Source organism: Zingiber officinale, chromosome 8A (genome assembly GCF_018446385.1).
Source record: "Zingiber officinale cultivar Zhangliang chromosome 8A, Zo_v1.1, whole genome shotgun sequence".
Lineage (NCBI taxonomy): Eukaryota > Viridiplantae > Streptophyta > Magnoliopsida > Zingiberales > Zingiberaceae > Zingiber > Zingiber officinale.
In genome coordinates this window covers 32,066,223-32,086,994 of record NC_056000.1, presented here as the reverse complement: position 1 = coordinate 32,086,994, position 20,772 = coordinate 32,066,223, and the positions used below count along the sequence as shown (strand labels likewise).

The window sequence follows — 20,772 nt, the reverse complement described above, 5'->3', positions numbered from 1 at the left end:
ACTATCCTATCAATTTCTTAAATTTTACATTTATGAACAATACATAAATAGGAAAAATGATATATGATATATTGAAAAATAGACATCTAAATTTAATAAAGTTAATTTTTTATTCTAAATTATATATTTTGAATAGGAAAATTGATATGAATACTCTAATAACTACGAAACTATAACTACTATAATACAAACTTAATCATGCTTTAAACTTAAAAATAGCTTGCCAAAAAGTCAAAATCAATAGAACAATGCACTTTCCTTAATTTTATAAGTGGTGTAGTGGGATGATACATTCTTTTGATTAAAAAAAATTAAAGAGGACATCCTTTTATGTTTGCCCTTCTTAGTATGCTTGTATAATTCCACATTAGTACCATTGGGCTCAGGATGTTGATACAACATCAAAATCATATTGTTCTAGGCGAGATACCCTAGCTCGAAACCGTATTTTAAACCACTGTGTGATCAAAGGATGCATGACTCGGAAAGAAAAAAAAAATGAAATATGGTAGCTCGAACTTTAGCCATCTAATCTCATCAAATACTCTTGCAAAACAACAATATGCAAGGAAGGCAAAAAGAATGCAACTTGTAGTTCAAAGCAAAAGTACATAATAATGAATTATCCATAGGAAATAAATAGACAAAAAAAAATGTAGTAGGTAAAATTGGTTCCATGATCAGTGGAAATGAAACGAAATGGATGAGGGCAATTTCAATCCAAATCGATTGCAGGAGTGGACTTTCTTGGACAGTTTCAAAGTGTCAGCGAATTTTTATCAGTTTGTAAACTTTCTATAAGTTGTAATGCAATTGTCTCATCTTGTGCAAGCATTGAATGACCGAGACAAAATGTGTAACTAAAAGCTGGTTATTTACTTCTTGTGCGGTCCCTGGACGAATTAACTGATATTGGACAATCGGAGACAAAATCACAGAACTGACATTTCCATTTCTCATCTTCTGACACAAAGCTTGCTTCCCTGTGTCCCAACCAAAACTCAAGGCCCCTGTTGATCTGTGTCTTAAGCCAATTAGAATCATAGGGAAAATAGTATTCTTCTAGTAATGACTGATCGGATTGTAACTCGTATCTGCATGAATAAAACAATGTACTCCTAAGTTTGTCATTTAGTTGAAAGAAAATACTTCATTGTAAGTCCATCTTGTGGTTGTTACCTCAGGAGGAGTTGTTCGTCGGATTGGGATAGCAAACTGGATGTATATCGGAAATGAGATAATACATCATCAAGAGTCTGTAGGCAATAAATAAATGGGATCACAAACAAGAGTACTACGAAAAGCCAAAGCCTCAGCTTCCTATACTTTAACAAGGAAAAATAAAATCATTTAAAGAAAGTTATAGCTGAAACGCCGGTGTCTATTTAAACAATGCCATGCATCTTGTAATAAGCAATTAACATAGGAATCTGATCTAGAATACAAAACTGTAATGCATCTACCTTTAAGTCAAGTCCAAATGAATCGATGTATTTCTTGATGTCTCCAGTCAGTGTGTATTGGCGATTCAATTCAAAGCGACGAAAGAAATGTTCTGTGGGGAAGGTATTGGTCACCAAATTGTCCCAGAGGAATTTGTAGCACATCAACTGAAGCCTGAATATTACAAATAAAAAATAGGACTAGTCATGTTATGTGATTATAAGAATCTCATCGACAAAAGCATTATTATGTACCTATGAGCATATTGATTTAACAAAATATCGTATTTAATAGTTTAAGAAGATGTTCACACATATTAACCAAAGAGTTCCTAATGAGAATACATAGAAGAAATGTTGAACCAGAAATGATATTCTTGAATATCCACTATTGGATGAATATTTCAATGGACCTGGGTAGATGCAATTATCTTCTTGAGATATAAATTTAGGCAGTATCATTAATTCTCATCCTTCTTTTCTTCCTTCCCTAACTAAAGGAATTGCATAAGCTTAAGCTGGCACATTATGTCTAAAAGAGCTCTGATACTGATTTATCTAGAACAACTAGAAACCAAGTGGACATTCTTCAAAGAAACAGAAAAACAAAACGTTACAAGACTCAAATTGCTAAGTAAGTGGTAGATCAGCCCTTAGGACTAATGTCAGTAACATGGTAATCGATCCGGTGGTAAGGACGGGGGATCCTCATTGGCGGGAGGTCAACGACACGTGGAGGTCAACGGTCAAGGAAGTCAACCCCAAGGTCGTGCCGAACGGACAGAGGTCATGCCGAGCGGACATCCGACCAAGGGTCTCCCAGACCGGAGGAAAGACAGTCCGACCCAGGGTCGGGTTTCCGACGCTCAAGTAGAGTCTATGGGCCGAGCGGAGCCGCCTGGCCGAGCCGCATGACAATAAGGCGCAATTCCATCCGAGCACAGAAGCAGGGCTTCACCGCCCGGGCCAAGGTAGGCGCATTCCCGGAAACCAAGAGCGCCGAGCGGGGTGTCCGCTCGGCCAGGAAGCAGGTGGAAACGCTAGAAGACAAAAAGGACAGCTGGTAGCTTCATCCTCAAGACACCTGCCGCCGACAAACAGCATGGTCGGCGGTCGGAGCGGACAAAGTATTGTACGGTGGAAGCTTCCACCGTCACATCCGGGATATACTCGGACGATTGCGGAATGACGTCAGACATGCTTTTCTGACACAACCCTACTGAGGTATGTTTGGGGAAGCGTGTACGCATCGAGAAGCGTGCTCACGCCTCCCCGGGGTCCTATATAAGGACCCCCAGACTTCGACGAAGGTATGCAATCTTGATCACTGTAGCCACAGTAACGTTACTCTGCTTCTTCGCTGCCTGACTTGAGCGTCGGAGGGTCGTCGCCGGGAAACCCCTCCCGGCTCGGCTTCTTTGCAGGTTCGCCGAAGATCTATACCACCAGTCGGAGACAGTGGAGAGTGCCACGTCCCCAGCGTCCGTCGACTCAGCGCTCGGACAGGATCAAATTGGCGCCGTCTGTGGGAACGCACCTGAATCCGAGCCTAGAAGATGGAAGAAGCTGGACGTCAACTCCTGATAACGCTCTCTCCTGAGGAGCTCGAAGCACTCATTCAAGCGCGAGCCGCAAAGATGGTTGAGCAACAGCAGAAGGCTCAAGCAGAAAGGATAACGCAGCATGCCACATCCGTCTCTGGAGGTCGAGCGGCAATGGAGGACCGACCGGAACAATATTCTACATGGGCTCAGAACAAGGGGCAGACCGGCACACCAGGAGACGCGTCGGCCACCCCTATTCCATTCCATCGAGCACTATTCCAGACGCCATCAGAATTGGCTCTAACCAACCAGGGATCATCCGACGAGGCGCCTATCCGTGACGCTAGGAAGGGCAAGGCGCCTCGGACGGATTCATCCCCTGAGCGGATCAATCGGCAGTTCTCCGACGCCATCCTGAGAGACCCACTACCAAAGCATTATGCGCCTCCGGCGATCGGAGAATACAACGGGACCACCGGCCCGGATGACCATCTGGGTAAGTTCGACAACACCGCCACTTTACATCAATATACAGATGGGGTGAAGTGCCGAGTGTTCCTCACCACCCTTTCTGGGTCGGCACAACGGTGGTTCCGGAGGCTGCCGGACAGATCAATAACAAGCTTCAAAGAGTTCCGCACGGCTTTTCTCCACCACTTCGCGAGTAGCAGACGCTATCAGAAAACCAGCGTCAGCCTATTCGCCATCAAACAAGGATCGAGGGAGTCGCTCCGGGCCTACATCCAACGCTTCAACCAGGTGGCTATGGACATCTCGACGGCCACCTCAGAAACTATGATGAATGCATTTACACAGGAGCTCGTGGACGGGGATTTCTTCCGTGCGCTCGTTAGAAAGGCCCCCCGCAGCTACAACGACATGTTGAACAAGGCCAATAGTACATCAACGTGGAGGAAGCTCAGATGGCGAGGAAAAAAGAAACACCAGCCGAGCCACCAGTCCCAGCCGAGCGGAAGCCGCCTTCCAATTATCAACCGCCAAGAGGACCCGCGCAGAGATGGGTCGTCCCCATCAGCAAGCAAGGCCGCAAGTCGTTCAACAAGTAGCGGTCGATCGACCTAGGCCAAAAGGGAAGGTGTGGACTCCCATGTTCTGCTCGCTCCACCAATCCGCCACACCCAACACCCGGGATTGTCGGAGTCTCCCTCCAATCGCTCATCCCGCTTCCAGGAGTTATCGTCGCCGATCCCCATCGCCTGATAGGCGACATCGGCACCAAGAGGTCGGACGGCGAGCAGCTAGACAATCACCCGAGCGACACCTTCACCAGCCGCACAGAGCTAATCCTCGGGCGTCGCATGAACGACCTAAGTCGTCCGCTCGGGAGGAAGAGAACAGAGGAAATACCCCGAGGGGCGAAATCAACATCATCGCAGGAGGCCCAACCGGAGGAGATTCCAACAGGGCACGAAAGGCGAATGCAAGGCAACTCACTATCCATGCAGTTGGCTGCAGTCAGGAGCGGACGAACGGGCCCGAGATCAGCTTTGGGCCGAGGGACCTCGAAGGAGTCGAAGTCCCGCATGATGACGCCCCTCATCATTCGAGCGGTAATAACTAACTACACTATTCACCGCATTTTCATTGATACAGGCAACTCGGTCAACGTCATCTTCCGGAAGGCATTTGACCAATTGCAAATTGACCGAGCCGAGTTACTGCCGATGACAACCCCCCTCTACGGATTCACCGGTAACGAAGTTTTGCCGGTCGGACAAGTCCGGCTGGCTATCTCGCTGGGGGAGGAGCCACTCAGAAGAACGCGGACCGCTAACTTCATCGTGGTCGACGCTCCCTCCGCGTACAATGTTATCCTGGGACGACCGACTCTCAACGAGTTCCGAGCGGTCGTCTCCACCTTCTGCCAGAAGATCAAGTTCCCGGTGGAAGATCAAGTTGGGGAGGTCCGAGGAGATCAGCTTGCAACCCGGCGATGCTACGTAGAGATGGTCCGAGCCGAGGCTAGATCCGTTCGGAAAGTGCCACGAGTCGAGGTAAACGTTATAACCGAAAAGCCACCTTCTCTAGTTTATGAAGAAAAAGAGGAGGTACAGATCAACCCTTCCCGACCGGAGGCCACGACTTTCATAACAGCCGACTTGGAGGGAAGTCAGAAAGAGAAGCTGATCGGCTGCCTCCAGAAAAATTGCGACGTTTTCGCTTGGTCGACCCATGAGCTGCCAGGAGTCTCGCCGAGCATAGCGTAGCACGAGGTCCACGTTCGACCGGATGCTCGGCCGGTAAAGCAAAGGAAGAGGGACTTCAGTGCCGAACAGAATATCATCATTCGGGCGGAGGTGGAGAAGCTCTTGGAGGCTGGCCACATACGGGAGGTGCAGTTCCCGAGCTGGCTCGCAAACGTGGTGCTGGTCTCCAAACCAGGCAACAAGTGAAGAGTCTGCATCGACTTCCAGGATCTGAACAAGGCCTGCCCAAAGGATTTCTACCACTTGCCCCGAATCGATCAACTGGTAGACTCCACGACCGGATGCGAGCTAATATGCATGTTGGATGCATATCAGGGCTACCATCATGTGCCGCTCGCCCGAGAAAACCAAGAGAAAGTCAGACGACACTTACTGTTACAACGTAATGCCGTTCGGACTGAAGAACGCGGGAGCTACCTACCAGCGGCTAATGAATAAGGTATTCCGGGAGCAGATCGGGCGCAACTTGGAAGTGTATGTGGATGATATACTTATCAAATCCTTCCGAGCGGCGGACATTTATGCGGATTTGGAAGAAACTTTCCAGACACTGAGGAGATACGGGGTCAAGCTGAACCCACAGAAGTGCTTGTTCGGAGCAAAGGGCGGGCGTTTCTTGGGCTATATTATGACCGAGCGGGGCATAGAAGCGAACCCCAGCAAGGTAAAAGCATTGCAAGATATGCCTCCTCCCAGAAATCTTCGAGAAGTACAACGCCTCACTGGTCGGATAACGGCGCTATCACGATTCATCTCCCCCTTTTTTCAAGATTCTGCGCAAGGCTACCAAGTTTCAATGGGACGAGGAATGCGATCGGGCGTTCGAGGAGCTGAAGACTTATCTCAATTCGTTACCCGTGCTGGCCAAACTGGCTGTAGGATAGCCGCTCCGTATTTACTTGTCTTTGACCGAGCATGCTGTAGGCTCGGCATTAGTAAGGCCGAACGACGAAGAGCAGCCCGTGTACTTTTTAAGCCACATTCTAAAGGATGCTGAAGTTCGCTACACTGGTCTCGAGAAATTGACTTTTGCCTTGATCCTCGCCGCGCAGAGATTACACCCTTATTTCTTAGCGCATACAATCATCGTGATGACGAACAGCCCGCTGGGAAGAGTGCTCCTGAATCCAGAAGCGTCCGAGCGGCTCATCAAGTGGACAACGAAGCTGAGTGAGTTCGTCATTCAATATCAGCCCCGCTCAGCGATTAAGACCCAGTCCTTGGCAGATTTTGTGACTGAAGTGCAAAACCACGAGCCCGAAGCTATGTGGAAAGTATTTGTAGACGGATCGTCCACTCGGCTCGGGAGCGGAATTGACATCCTGTTGTTTTCCCCTCAAGAAGAGCGGATGCACCTGTCCGTCCGGCTGGACTATCGAGCAACCAATAATGAAGCGGAGTACGAAGTCCTAATAGCTGGCCTGCAGGCCGCGCGGCACGTAGGAGCCAGCCGGGTGACTCTGTTCTCAGACTCCTAGTTGGCCGCTCAGCAACTCTCAGGATCCTTCGAGATAAACAACGCGAGGCTCAGGCTCTATGCGGAGGCCTTTGAAAAGCTCAGGACCAACTTCATAGAAGTTGTCATACAGAAGATCCCCCGAGCCGAGAACCAGTCTGCGGATGAGCAAGCCAAGCTTGCCAGTTCGATATCGCCGGTCGTCATCCAGCAACCAATCGAGCAAGTGTCCCTGGTGGCGCACATCGACCGGATGGAATGTCTCACATTCCCAAGCGATTGGAGGACATCTATAATTGAATTTTTACGATCGGAGGCCACGCCGTCCGATCGGGAGGAAGCCCAACTATTGAGGAGGAGAGCCGGCCGATTCACGCTCATCGGGGACCAACTTTACAAGAAGACATTCTCCCGACCGCTGTTAAAGTGCGTCAGCTCGGAGGACGCAGAGTACATTCTCCAAGAGGTACACCAAGGATCTTGCGGAGGTCATCCGGGCAGCCGGTCTCTGGCTAGGAAGATCCTGCTGGTCGGATACTTCTGGCTAACTCTACAAGAAGACGTCGCTCGGACCGTCGCTACCTGCCTCTCTTGTCAAAGGTACCACAATTTCTCCCATAGGCCTACGACAGAAATGAAGGCGTCCACAGTATCCTGCCCGTTCGACCAATGGGGCATGGATATCGTAGGGCCTTTCCCCATGGCGACCGGTCAGCGGAGGTTCCTACTAGTGGCAGTCGACTACTTCTCCAAATGGGTCGAAGCCGAACCACTAGCCAAGATAACCGAGCAGATGATCAAAAAGTTCATCTGGCGGCATATAATCTGTCGGTTCGGCATCCGTCGTCGACTCATCTCGGATAACGGCCGACAATTTGTTGGTCAGGAGCTCAAAGAATGGTGCAAAAGATACGACATCGAACAACACTTCACTTCCGTGGCGTATCATCAGAGCAACGGTCAAGCCGAAGTGGTCAATCGGGAGATCCTGCGAATACTTCGGGTTCGGCTCGATCACATAGGAGGAAGTTGGGTAGATGAGCTACCCGGCGTACTATGGGTCATCCGCACAACCCCAAAGGAGGGAACGGGAGTAGCACCGTTCCACTTGGTGTACGACGGCGAGGCGGTCGTCCCAGTCGAGGTCGGAGTGGAGTCCGATCGGATCCAAAGCTACGATGAGGACAATGCCGAGCGGAGGCAGCTGGAGTTGGACCTGGTGGACGAAGCAAGAGCTAAAGTGACCGTCCGGCTGATGGCGTACAGGCAGAGAATGAAGCAGAATTACAACAGGCATGTAATTCCCAAAGCATTCCAGGTCGGTGATCTTATACGGAAGAAGGTGAAGCCGGTCGGCGATGTGAGCAAAATGGCAGCTCCCTGGGCGGGGCCCTTTAAAGTCGTCGAGAAGCTCCGATTGGGTACCTACTACTTGGAAGATGAAGGTGGGCGGCGGCTAGATCGACCATGGAGCGTAAACCACCTCCAGTCGTACCGCGCTGGATAAAAGGTGCACCATTGTAATTCATTTCATGTACGTTCCGTTCATATATATCCATTGGCTGCAGGATTGAAGATAAGAAAAATTGCGAAGAGTCTGAGCATTATTCGCCGAACGGCAACCTACATGAAGACCGTCGAGCGGCGACGTTAAACTCTAGAGTCGGACCGGCGACTATAAACCCCTCGGCTTGAAGACCGTCGAGCGGCGATGTTAAACTCTAGAGTCGGACCGGCGACTATAAACCCCCCCGGCTTGAAGACCGTCGAGCGGCGACGTTAAACTCTAGAGTCGGACCGGCGACTATAAACCCCCCGGTTTGAAGACCGTCGAGCGGCGACGTTAAACTCTAGAGTCGGGTCGGCGACTATAAAACCCCCGAGCGGGAAAGCAGATCGGCTAACTCCTGGACACGCTGCTCCAGCGCTCGAGCTTGCTGATTCTTGGCCTCTAAATCGGAAATGGCTGTATTTTTTCTATTGGTCACCAGTTTCATCTCCCGGTCGTGAGATTTGACCTGGGCTTCAAGGCCAGCTATCCTGGTTTCCAAGCCAGAGGACTTGTGTCGTTCGGCCTCCAGTAATTTCTCCGATTTGCTCAGTTCGGCTCGGAGCATGGCGTATGATGTCCCCTGCGCTGGCGCCCCTCCGAAAATTTGAAGCTTTTTTAATTCTTCCTCCAGGGCAGCCAGGCGATTGCTGACCACAATGTTCTCCACCCAGTACCGTTCGGACGGAATAATGTTAAGAACCAAGATTAAGCATACAGTAGGTTAAAGAGCATACCCCGGTTGCTTGTTGTAGATGGCTATCGCCGAGTTGCCCGGGGGTCATCAAGGCAACGCGAGCCCTCGCATCTTCCCATACTTTGGCAAGCGGTCCTCGGATGGTGACCTGATGCTCCGGAGCAGTTGGCCGATCAGCGGCCAAAAGGAACTCTTCAGTGGGAAGATGGAGGACGGCCTTGATCGTTCGACGCCCGCTCGGATCGGATTGAGAAGAGATGGATCGACCGGATGACTCGCCGAGCGGAGCAGAAACTATTCCTAAGCGCCTGAGCCGGAGACGAACCCGGGGCAGGGAACTAACGGGTCGTGCTTCGAGGGAGGCCGCTGGTTGGTCGAGCTGGGAAGGAGTTCGGTCCGAAGAGATGGCCTCGGTTAAAGCAGGGACTGGGTTGACCGCTTCAGAGGGGGCGTCAACTGGCTCGGTCACTGGTTCCACAAATGTGAGATCCGTTCGACAACGTTTGTGTGTTATCAAGGGGGAGTCGTCGGCCGACTGACCCACGTCTTCGGAGGTAGGCTGACCGGCTGACGAGATAGCATCACCGATCGCTCTGGTTACAGGGATCCAACCGGTAGACTCTCGGGCCTCTGTTGGAGCCTCTTCGCTCTCGCCCTCATGCGAGCCAACTAGCGCGATACCCAGATCGGCCATCTCCTTAGCCGCTGCTGCTTCTATTTCGGCGGCCTTCAATTTCATCCGCTCGGTGGCCTTGGCGCCACATGATGTCAGCTGCATAAAAGAAGAATAAATCAGTTAGACCAAAAGGAGCGGGGACAGGGAAAGCGCTTACCCATGGTGCTCGGAAGCTTCGTTCGGATCGGACTCAATCCGAATATGTACAACACCCCCTCGTGAAGTAGCTTATTGATACTGAACCTCTGGTCGGCTAATAGATTGGCTGCATGAAGATAATCCGGCTGGCTCTTGTATTTACCAACGTCCGGCGGGCTCGGCACATTGGTCTGCCATTTGGTGCGAAAGGATGGCCGTTCGGGAAAGCGAAGGTAAAAATAATTTTCCTTCCAGTGCTTGTTCGAGGTCGGTATCTTGTCGAAAAAGACAAGACCGATCCGCGATTAGAAGAGAAAAGTACCCCACTCGGACTGTTTGGGATAGTAAAAATAATGGAACACTCTGGGGACTAAGGGAATGCCGTGCAGCTTGAAAAGGATCACTACGCCGCAGAGCAACCTAAAAGAGTTGGGGACAAGTTGACCAAGCGGGAGGCGAAAATAATTACAAACTTCACGGATAAAAGGATGTATGGGGAAGCGTAGGCCGGCCACAAATTGGTCGCGAAAGAAACAAACAGTGTCGGCCGACGGATTGTGGGTCCGATCGGAAGAGGTGGCCAAAACTAATCTATGGTCAGGAGGAAGTTCGAATTCGTGAAGGAAGCGTCCCGCGTCATCCTAGTCAAACCGGCTTACCATGGTCATATACCATAGGCCAGGAGAAGGATCAGAAGGTTGCGAAGTGCTAGCCATCGCCGGGACAATACCGAGGAAGAAAGGAAGAAAGAATGAAAGGGTTGACGGAGGAGGTCGGAATTGTATTGAATAGGCGCAAAGGCCACCGGAATGAAGAACACAGAAAAAGGTAAAGATAGGAGAAGGCTTACTGGGAGGCGAAGCGTGAAGAAGAGGGAGGTCGAAAGTTCGTCGGGGCGCCGAGGCAAACGAACGTCGGGAAACTGGATACGAGAGGAATCACCAAAAGCACGAAGGCAAGAACGATAGGAGGAAGATCAGCATCGGCGCTTCATAAACCCGGGGCTTAGTCCACAGCAACCGTTCGATCCAGGTTATCGAAAAGAACGTCGGCATCGGACCGTCGGATTTGAACCGACATCTGTCCCATCGAAGATGACGCCCTCGCCGTACGATGACGGCGGACTTGCCAGGTGGCAATCAGTGATGGGGCAGCATTTAATGAACATCATTACTCGCGCGTGGGCAACTTAATGAGGATTGACGCGAATTCCGAGGAGACCCAACTGTCCTTAAAAACGGTAGCGCGACAAACGGTGAATACAAATCAAAACTACCGAGGCATAGCCATCAACTTGCCGGTCGGCCGATTGGACCTCCCTATAGCCGAACGGAGGTACACTATCAGGAGCGGCAGAGTAGATGTCGCTCGATTAAACTCATAGTCCAGTCAGTCGGACTTAGCGCCTCCTTCGACTAGACTTGAGGGGGAGGCATGTGATCCGGTGGTAAGGACGGGGGACCCTCATTGGCGGGAGGTCAACGACACGTGGAGGTCAACGGTCAAGGAAGTCAACCCCAAGGTCGTGCCGAACGGACAGAGGTCATGCCGAGCGGACATCCGACCAAGGGTCTCCCGGACCGAACGAAAGACAGACAGCCCGACTAGGGGTCGGGTTTCCGACGCTCAAGTAGAGTCTATGGGTCGAGCGGAGCCGCATGACAATAAGGCGCAATTCCATCCGAGCACAGAAGTAGGGCTTCACCGCCCGGGCCAAGGTAGGCGCATTCCCGGAAACCAAGAGCGCCGAGCGAAGTGTCCGCTCGGCCAGGAAGCAGGTGGAAACGCTAGAAGACAAAAAGGACAGCTGGTAGCTTCATCCTCGAGACACCTGCCGCCGACAAACAGCATGGTCGACGGCCGGAGCGGACAGAGTATCGTACGGTGGAATCTTCCACCGTCACATCCGGGATATGCTCGGACGATTGCGGAATGGCGTCAGGCATGCTTTTCTGACACAACCCTACTGAGATATGTTTGGGGAAGCATGCACACATCGAGAAGCGTGCCCACGCCTCCCGGGGTCCTATATAAGGACCCCTAGACTTCGACGAATGTATGCAATCTTGATCACTGTAGGAGTAACGTTACTCTGCTTCTTCGCTGCCTGACTTGAGCGTTGGAAGGTCGTCGCCGAGAAACCCCTCCCGGCTCGGCTTCTTTGCAGATTCGCCGGAGATCTACACCACCAGTCGGAGACAGCGGAGAGTACCACGTCCCCAGCGTCCGTCGACTCAGCGCTCGGACAAGATCAGTAATTTTGCTCTTGTATTCTCAACCTCTTTCCAGAAAAAAAAAAAAGGAAAAAAAATTGGAGTAGGACAGATAGTTCTAACAACAAAATCCCTTTTTGTCCTAAAGCAGGTGACTAGATTAGAGCTTCATTATCCTCTATTGCCAACATTTCCCATGTGAATGTGTCATGAGTTTGCAAAATCTTTTTGAAATTGGACATTTACAGAGCTAGGAACGTCTTCAAGATAAGTCAATTTTACAAATTGCAACTTGTTCATACGAATTTGATATAATAATTTACTGGACCAGTTAGATTCATGGTCCAAAGTTTGCTGCTGGATATCTAACTCACCTATCTTTGTGCGAACATAGAAATTTCACAACATTATTAACTAGACAATGACTGAAAACATGCATACACAACTTCTTCATGGGAATAGTGAAACAACCTTCTTTGAAAACTGCTGATGACAGTTACAAATGATACAGAATTCCTAATACATGTGAGATTAGTATCAGCAGATTAAAAAAACGAAGTATATACAAAAGAAAAAATTACCTTCCATTTCTCTTTTGTGCTGCGGAAGGTACTGTTGCTTTAAGACGTGTCTTTGTATCCACCAACAAAGGTAAACCAGCACCTCCATCTCTTGAGATCCTAATTTCATCAATTACTCCCACCATCCATACACCTTCAATAACTCCAACTCTGATATAAGGCAAATCATGAGTCAAATATATACAATTTATTTTTTCAGGATAAAGGGTCACCTGATCAGATCACCATTATAGTAATAACTCCCCTATCTCATTCACCTAAAAGATAATAACCCCTCTCTAGTATCATCAAACCTTTAGAAATATACCTTCAAAAATAGCTATTTGAGGAAATTAATGTAAGATATTCCTTTTCAGTCAAAGATAAGATGTTATCCTATGCAGGATTCCATGCTAAAGTTGCAGCCATCCATTATCTCCTATCACAAGCCCAACTAACCAAGTGTAGGAGAAACCGAAGCAAAAAGAACTGATAATAACTACTACATAAATGTCTCTTCTATCACTCTGACAACAGTGAATTACCAATAATAAAATGTATACATACACAGGAAGCTCACGGGTTATGCCTTCAAATAATAAATGGTTTGTGCCGACAATGAAGTTCATCAATCTTATTGCCCAAGAATCTTCAATAGTCTTAATATGAAGTTCAATCTTTTCTGACACCTGTTAAATCTTAAGCTAAAAAATATAAGTACCATTTCTTTTCATTAACTTCCAACACAAAAGAGACACAAACTAACAGATGGCAAATTGTAGAACTCTTAAAGTTACCATCTAATACACAAGATTCAGATTTAGAGCTAATAAAGTATAGTAGGTTGCATAAAAAAAGTAAGTATGTGTTTTAAAATTCATGTGCAAGTAAAGCAGCTATGTGTGTTTACTTAAAGCTCATCCAGACCGCAACATCCACAAATAAAAAAAATCAAAAACATCAAGTCTACTAATAAAATTATGGAATTAAAATTCCAGTTCTATACTTTTAGTGATTTTCTGCTTTGAGATGATAAAGAACTTGGAAATTAGGATGCTAACAGTTAAAAGAATTGAAATTTCAACTACAAAAAACATTGCCAGTGTTTCATAGATTCCTTAGATTCATCAGAAATTAGGGTTCTAACACTTATATGTCTTCATCTAATTTACTTCTTTACATGATCTATAACATAACATACAACTATACGAGTATAATTTAGTGTTCTAGATTTGAAATTCCAGTTCCTATTCCCACAAACTAGAAAATTGATAAATATTCATGAGAATTCATTATACTTCAAAAATGAGATTAGGCATCTTAAATTTAGTGAATCAGTTTCACACAATTTACAAAAGAGGAATGTTGGGATTTATGAAAATTTTGCATGATCGTCTCTTTCAACGACTCACCTCCTTTTCGAGTTGGCTATGACGATCAGAACCAGCTTTCATAGCTTCAGTTCTCTTTGGCTTTCCCCAATGAAGCAAAAACTCCATTTGCTTTTCGCACCATTCCTGATATTAATAGCACTCCAGATAAGGATCAGTAAAATGACATCTCAAAAGAGCAAAGAGAAATGAACATCCTATAGAATGGAATAGATGGATAGATGAACATAGGTGGAAACAAATTCATAAATCTTTAATCCAAAGTAGCTTAACAACATCGACAATTGAAATGGAAAGAAACAACATTTTGGGCAGATAATTGACGACGATCAACCTTACGAAACCTACCGTGGAAGTGAAGTCAGTAACGGAAAGCCCCCTTTTGGATCGAAATTGATCGAGAAGGGAGGATCTAGGCGGGACGATATCCTCAATGCCCGAAGACGTTGCGAAGGAACGAGACCCGGGGGAGGTCGGCGGGACGGTATCCTCAATGTCCGACGACGTGGCGAAGGAACGAGGCCCGGGGGAGGTCGGCGGAACGGAGGAGCAGGGGAGGATGGAGGTAAGGGAAGAGAAGAGGGCGAATCGGGAGGAAGAAGAGGGGCAAGCGGAAGAGGCGAGGAAGGGGCGAGTGGAGGCCAGGGCAGCTTCAATGAACGCCATCTCTTCCTCGCTCACGATCTCCACTGGGATGTGCACGCCGCCGCCGCCGCCGCTGGAGGTGGAGGTATATGTGGTGTGGGTGCTCGTGATGGCAAAGGAGGAGGAGGATGAGGAAGAAGACGAAGGGGAAGATGACGTCTCCATGAAGTCGTGCGAGTGCTCCACGGCGGGCGGACACGATCTGGAGCGAGCACGAACTCGAAGGGCCGCACGTTCGTCGTGCCCATCGCGCGCTCTAGTTTGGGAAACGGATAATTTTACGGGGAAAAATTAAAAGGACAAAAAATCATTAATTAAATTACTTTAAAATAATTAAAAGTATTACAGCAACTAAAATACAATAAATAATGTATTACAACAGTTAAATAAAAATATAATAGTTGCATGTAGTTGCTATTGCTATTGTAGCAACCATTTAAAATAATTTTATTAAAATTAAATCATACTTTAAAATTACTTTTTTTTTAGAAATTACGTTGGAAATAAATAATAAACAGAGAGCACTATTTTTTTACCATTATTTTTATGTTTCTTTTTAAAAATTACATTAGAAGTAAATAGAAACAGAGAGCCCTATTTTCTTAAAAAAATTAGTAAACAGACCATAATAATAATGAACAGTAAATAATAAATAGTAAAAATGAATAGTAAATAAATAGTAAAAAAGAAAGTATAGTAGTAGTGAATTACGGAATTATAATAAATGGTAACAATAATATAATGATACAATGAACCATAAACAATAAATAGTAATAGTGAATAGTAAAGTAAATAGTAGAAAGAAAAGTATAGTAGTAGTGAATTACGGAATTATAGTAAATAACAACAGTAATGTAATAATGCAGTAAATATAATGATGATGTAAATTTTTACTTTTTTTTATGCTTACTCTGTTTTCTGTTCTTGTTTGTTTTCCAGGGAGTCTCACTTGTTCAGGATCTCACAGTTTAATCAGTGTCCCGGCTTATGCGTAAGATTTTGGGTTAAGGATATACCCTTCTTACTTAGCCCACACAGGTCTTATATGATTTTGGTTCTTCCTAATACAGTTACCATTTACCTTATTGGTTATTAGGATAAGGGCTAAGGAAAAGAACCAAGAAAAATAGATAGAATATCTTTGTTACAAAACTCAGTTTATCATCATAAAAATAAACATATATCTTATTTAGCGGAGAATTTTACAGGGAATTACAACCAGAAAACTCAGAGAGTTACATATTTGTACATAAAGACAGCTTACAAAAGAAAACTTACAAAGAAAACACACTTAAGCACACTTGAAGAACACTTGGAGATTTTAGACAGTTGTGATGGCAGTGGGAGAAGTGGACGCCCCAAAAGGAGAGGTTTGGGGGCCTTTTATAGACAAAGGAGAGAGTGCTTACTTGGGGAAGAAGGAAAGCAGGGAGAGAAGAGAAGAGAGGGTCGGGAAAGAGGAGGTTTGGTGAAGGACGGGTGGAAAACAATAAGAGATGGGAAGAAGGAGGGTCTAACAAAAGGAGGCTTAGTGAGGGACAGATGACTGTGTTTTAGTTGGGTGGACATACTGTTGGAGGAATGAAAAAAAATATCATGGATGACATTTTTAGTAGATGTTACTGTTGGTATTGTGTGAATGGAAAAGGATATCATAGATGACGTTTTTAGGGACAATGTTGTCATTTAAGTCTCCATTAGGTTGTCTAGGTTATTATCACTTGTTAGGTCCAGAGAAGGAGTTTGTGAGCTTCCGGGTAAGTCTAGCTACATATTTCTATAGAGTGTTGCTCTGTGTGCTCTAGCATAGAGGACTGAGCTAGCTAGTCGCTGTTGGAACCCCAAGGTTGTTTTGGTGTGATCAATAAGTTAAGTTAGGTCCTGTGTGTTTTTAACCTTGTGTCTAAGTGTGCAGGAACTTAGGAGCACATGTAGTCGAGCGGAAGACGCAGCTAGAGAGAAGGACGACACGCGGTGGGTCCGAGGGACGAGGCGCTGTGGAAGAATACACCGGCAGACGAGAAGGAAGCGTGCGGTGGTTCCGAGGGACGAGAAGCTGAAGCGGAAAACTGCTCGAGGAGCAAGAGACGCAGCTAGTGAGAAGGTCGGCACGGGGTGCGATCGAGGGACGAAGACTGTGGATGAGTACGTTGGTGGACGAGAAGGAAGCACACAGCGATTCCAAGGGACGAGAAGCTGGAGCGGAAGCCTGCTCGAGAAGACCGGAAGTTGGGTTCAGGTGAGCCCTATTCTGGATGACAGAGATCACCCAAGCGAGCGGAAGACTCGGTCTGAGCGAACGGAGCCGGAGCAGAAAACCCGGGCTGGAAAAAGTCAATGGGGTTGACTTTTCCCTCAAGGGCGCCCGGAGCAGTCCGAGGCGCCCGGAGCTATCCGGGGTGCCCGAAACCCTTTCGGGTGCCCGGAGTTGACTTTTTCACAAGATCGAGTTTTGACTCGATCTAAACATTGGAGGATAAAGTTTATCCCCCCCCCCCCAAGGCGTCCGGAACCCTCAGGGCACCCCGACCAAGGCTATAAATATAGTCTTGGTCCAGAAGCTTTTTCAACATTAACAACTCAAGTAATTCATTCTTTCTACACTTGTACGCTTTCTCTGTAGTTAAGCTTCTGTTTTCTGCGCTTCATCATTGTAAGAGGCTTCTCCACCTGAAGAAGTTTTTAGTATGATCATTCTCCTTGGATTAACAACCTCCCCGGTTGTAACTAAGTCAACTCCGGTGCCTCGTATTTTCTGTTTTAAGTTATTGCTTTTCGATTTTATGCAAGTGTTAGTTTAAGAGTTCGAGAAGGGTTTGCATTTTATTTTCAGGCTATTCAACCCCCCTTCTAGCCGGCCGTCACTGTCCAATAAGTGGTATCAGAGCCGAGGCGCTTCAGGAGGACTAACCGTCAATTGAAGCTAAGATAATGGCCGGACCAAGCATCTACCCGTCGAAATTCGAAGGAGATTTCGCTACCTGGAAAAAGCGAATGCATGTATTTTTTACAACTGATTTGGATTAATTTTAATAATGGAATTTGACTTTGTAGCTCCAGAGGGCAAAGAAAAATATCAATAGACGAAAAAGGAACAGGCCGACTACGTGGCGAACGACAAAACAGAATACCATCTGCTAAGCGTTCTTTCGCCACAAGAAGTCAACCGGATCGGGAACTACGACTCGGCAAAGGAACTTTGGGAGAAGTTCCTTGAGTTGCACGATGGAACGTCCGAAGCCAAGCTTGCTATACGGGATCTACTTCGCAATCAGCTCACCAGCTTGCGACTTGGGGAAGACGAGACAGTTGCGCATCTGCACTCGAGAATCAAAGAGATCATCACCAGACTGTCGAATCTCGGAGAAAAGGTAAGTAACCGAGATTCGCTAAGGTACGCTTTAAATTCTTTTCCGAAAAATTCAAAATGGACACCACTAGTAGATGTCTTTTACATTTCGAAAGATTTAGAAAAAATTACACTAAAAGAATTTTTCTCGATATTTGAAGTGCGCGAATCAAGATGTGCAGATACGAAGGAGCCCAAGAACAACGTCGCCCTCGAAGCATCGAGAGACGAACCTGAGTCGGAATCTTCTCTCGACGACGAGGAAATGATAATGATGGTAAAACAGTTTAAAAAGCTTTGTAAATCTAGAACTACTAACTATTCGCAGGGCAGAAAGAAAAGAACCATCCGCTGCTACCACTGCGACGAAGAAGGGTACGTCAAGGACAACTGCCCCAAGCTGAGGAACAAGGACAAGGATAAAGGTAAGAAACCTGTTCAAAAGCGCAAGATCCTAAAGGCGACATGGGACGATACGTCGTCTTAATCAGAAGTCGAGGCGTTCTCTGGACTCGCATTAATGGTGAGTCATCAAGACGACGACTGCGATTCAAGCTCTTCCGAGATGAGCATCGAGAGCATCGATAAGGGGGAGCTACGTCAGAAGAAAGCAGTAGTTCAGGGGGAGACACGAACAACGAGATCGACAAGGTAAGTGAGGTATGATCTCTTCCTCCCGATAAACTTTTTAAGTTTGTTAAGTTTCTAATTAAAGATTGCTGCAAGTTAGAAAAAGAAATTAAGAATTTAAAAATAATATTAGCTAAATCTTGTCCTTTAGAAGAATTAGATAAAGTTAAATTAGAAAAAGGGAAATTGAAATCAAAAAATGAAAATTTGAAAATTCAAGTAGATAACTTGAAAAACCGTGCATGTTCTAATACAAATTTTAGAAGATTTAATAATTTAAATTGGTATTTTCGATATCATAAGGAACAAATTAGAAATATTTCAAAGAAATATATCCCTAAGAAGTTTTTAGTTAGTACAGTAGGCTGGAACCTATATTGGGTTCCTAAGTCTTGTTTGACTTGAATTTTTAATCAGATTTAGAGCTTTCAACGAGAAAATTAGACATTAAAATTTCTTTATGAGGCTTTGTCTAAGGAAGTGGTTGTTGCTTCAATAACCAAGAAGGCCTAGTGTCTCGCCACGACCTGGAAGTCAAAATATTGAAATAAAATATTTAGTTAACTTTCTGATAAATGCATTAAGGTGGAAATTTAATAATACTTTAAAAAGTCTTTTAAACATTTTTTTTCAAAAATATTTTTATTTAGAATTTTTTTAAAACTAAAATTGCGTAAGTTAAAAGGTCCTCTGAAATTAGAAATTTATGCTTAGAAATTTTTTTGCATAAAACTTTTATACAAAAGTTAAAAGTTTTTTCTAAAATTTCTGCTTAAAATCTTTACTTAGAAAAATGTTTAAAAAAAATTACAAAATTTTTTAAGTCAGAATTTTTTTTACTTAAAAGTTTTTTTTTTAACTTAGAACATTTTTTTGCTTAAGTTACAAAATTCGTCTGAAAGTTATAAATTGTTTCGTAAATTTTTTTAAGTTAGAATTTTTTTTTCAAAAATTCTCTAACTTAGAGTTTTTTTCAACTTATAATTTTTTAAGAAAGTTAGAATTTTTTTTTAACCCTTAGATTTTTTTCGGAACCCCATTTTTTTGTGATCAAAGGGGAGAAGGAAAAGTATAAGTCTAGGGGGAGGTAGACAATTTTTTATCTTTTTGCACTTAATTGTAAATTTAGTTAGTTTATTTTCATGTCTATTTTACCCTAGCTTAACTTGGGTTGCTCACATCAAAAAGGGGGAGATTGTTGGAACTCCAAGGTTGTTTTGGTGTGATCAATAAGTTAAGTTAGGTCCTGTGTGTTTTTAACTTTGTGTCTAAGTGTGCAGGAACTTAGGAGCACAGATAGTCGAGCGGAAGACACAGCTAGCGAGAAGGACGACATGCGGTGCGTTCGAGGGACGAGGCGCTGCGGAAGAGTACACCGGCGGACGAGAAAGAAGCGTGCGGTGGTTCCAAGGGACGAGAAGCCGGAGCAGAAGACTGCTCGAGGAGTAAGAGACGCAGCTAGCGAGAAGGTCGGCACGGGTGCGACCGAGGGACGAAGACTGCGGATGAGTACGCTGGCGGACGAGAAGGAAGCATGCGGCGATTCCAAGGGACGAGAAGCCGGAGCGGAAGCCTGCTCGAGAAGACTGGAAGTTGAGTTCGGGTGAGCCCTATTCCGAATGACAGAGATCACCCAAGCGAGCGGAAGACTCGGTTTGAGGCGAACGGAGCCGGAGCAGAAGACCCGGGTTGGAAAAAGTCAACGGGGTTGACTTTCCCTCCGAGGCGCCATGAGCTGTCCGGGGCACCCAGAACAGTTCGAGGCGCCAGGAGCTGTCCGGGGCGCCCGGAGCTGTCCGGGGCGCTCGGAACCCTTCTGGGCACCCGGAGTTGACTTTTTCACAGGATCGAGTTTTGACTCGATCTGAACATTGGAGGATAAAGTTTATCCCCCCAGGGCATCCGGAACCCTCAGGACACCCCGACCAAGGCTATAAATATAGCCTTGGTCTAGAAGCTTTTTCAACAATAACAACTCAAGCAATTCATTCTTTCTACACTTGTACGCTTTCTCTGTAGTTAAGCTTCTGTTTTCTGCGCTTCATCGTTGTAAGAGGCTTCTCCGCTTGAAGGAGTTTTTAGTATGATCATTCTCCTTAGATTAACAACCTCCCCGGTTGTAACCAAGTCAACTCCGGTGCCTCGTATTTTCTGTTTTAAGTTATTGCTTTTCGATTTTATGCAAGTGTTAGTTTAAGAGTTCGAGAAGGGTTTGCGTTTTATTTTCAGGCTATTCAACCCCCTTCTAGCCAGC

At 46.0% G+C, this 20,772-nt stretch overlaps 1 protein-coding gene across 4 annotated transcripts; it reads right to left on the bottom strand.

Annotated features, from left to right (window-relative positions):
• Positions 1 to 595: 595 nt before the first annotated feature.
• Positions 596 to 14,784, bottom strand: LOC122008329 (exonuclease V, chloroplastic-like). Of its 4 annotated transcripts, none has more exons than XM_042564038.1 (7): positions 14,243 to 14,784; positions 13,916 to 14,020; positions 13,071 to 13,192; positions 12,525 to 12,674; positions 1,464 to 1,617; positions 1,180 to 1,325; positions 596 to 1,094 (listed from the first exon to the last, which is right to left on the bottom strand). In XM_042564038.1, the coding sequence occupies exons 1-7, from the start codon at positions 14,702 to 14,704 to the stop codon at positions 872 to 874; spliced, it is 1,362 nt and encodes a 453-aa protein (XP_042419972.1). In that variant the 5' UTR covers positions 14,705 to 14,784; the 3' UTR covers positions 596 to 871. The 4 variants fall into 4 exon arrangements, 3 of the variants coding, with proteins under 3 accessions (XP_042419972.1, XP_042419973.1, XP_042419975.1); XM_042564039.1 differs by having other exon boundaries at positions 1,180 to 1,256; XR_006119266.1 differs by having other exon boundaries at positions 1,023 to 1,094; positions 1,180 to 1,320.
• Between the last annotated feature and the right edge of the window lie 5,988 nt (positions 14,785 to 20,772).

Bases quoted from the DNA above. Each gene is read 5' to 3' on its own strand.
- LOC122008329 (XM_042564038.1), bottom strand. From the start codon at position 14,704: ATGGAGACGTCATCTTCCCCTTCGTCTTCTTCCTCATCCTCCTCCTCC. The intron at 1,326-1,463 runs GTAGATGCATTA...TCCTTGTTAAAG, and splicing joins CATTTGGACTTGACTTAAAG to TATAGGAAGCTGAGGCTTTG. The intron at 1,095-1,179 runs GTAACAACCACA...TTATTCATGCAG, and splicing joins GACGAACAACTCCTCCTGAG to ATACGAGTTACAATCCGATC.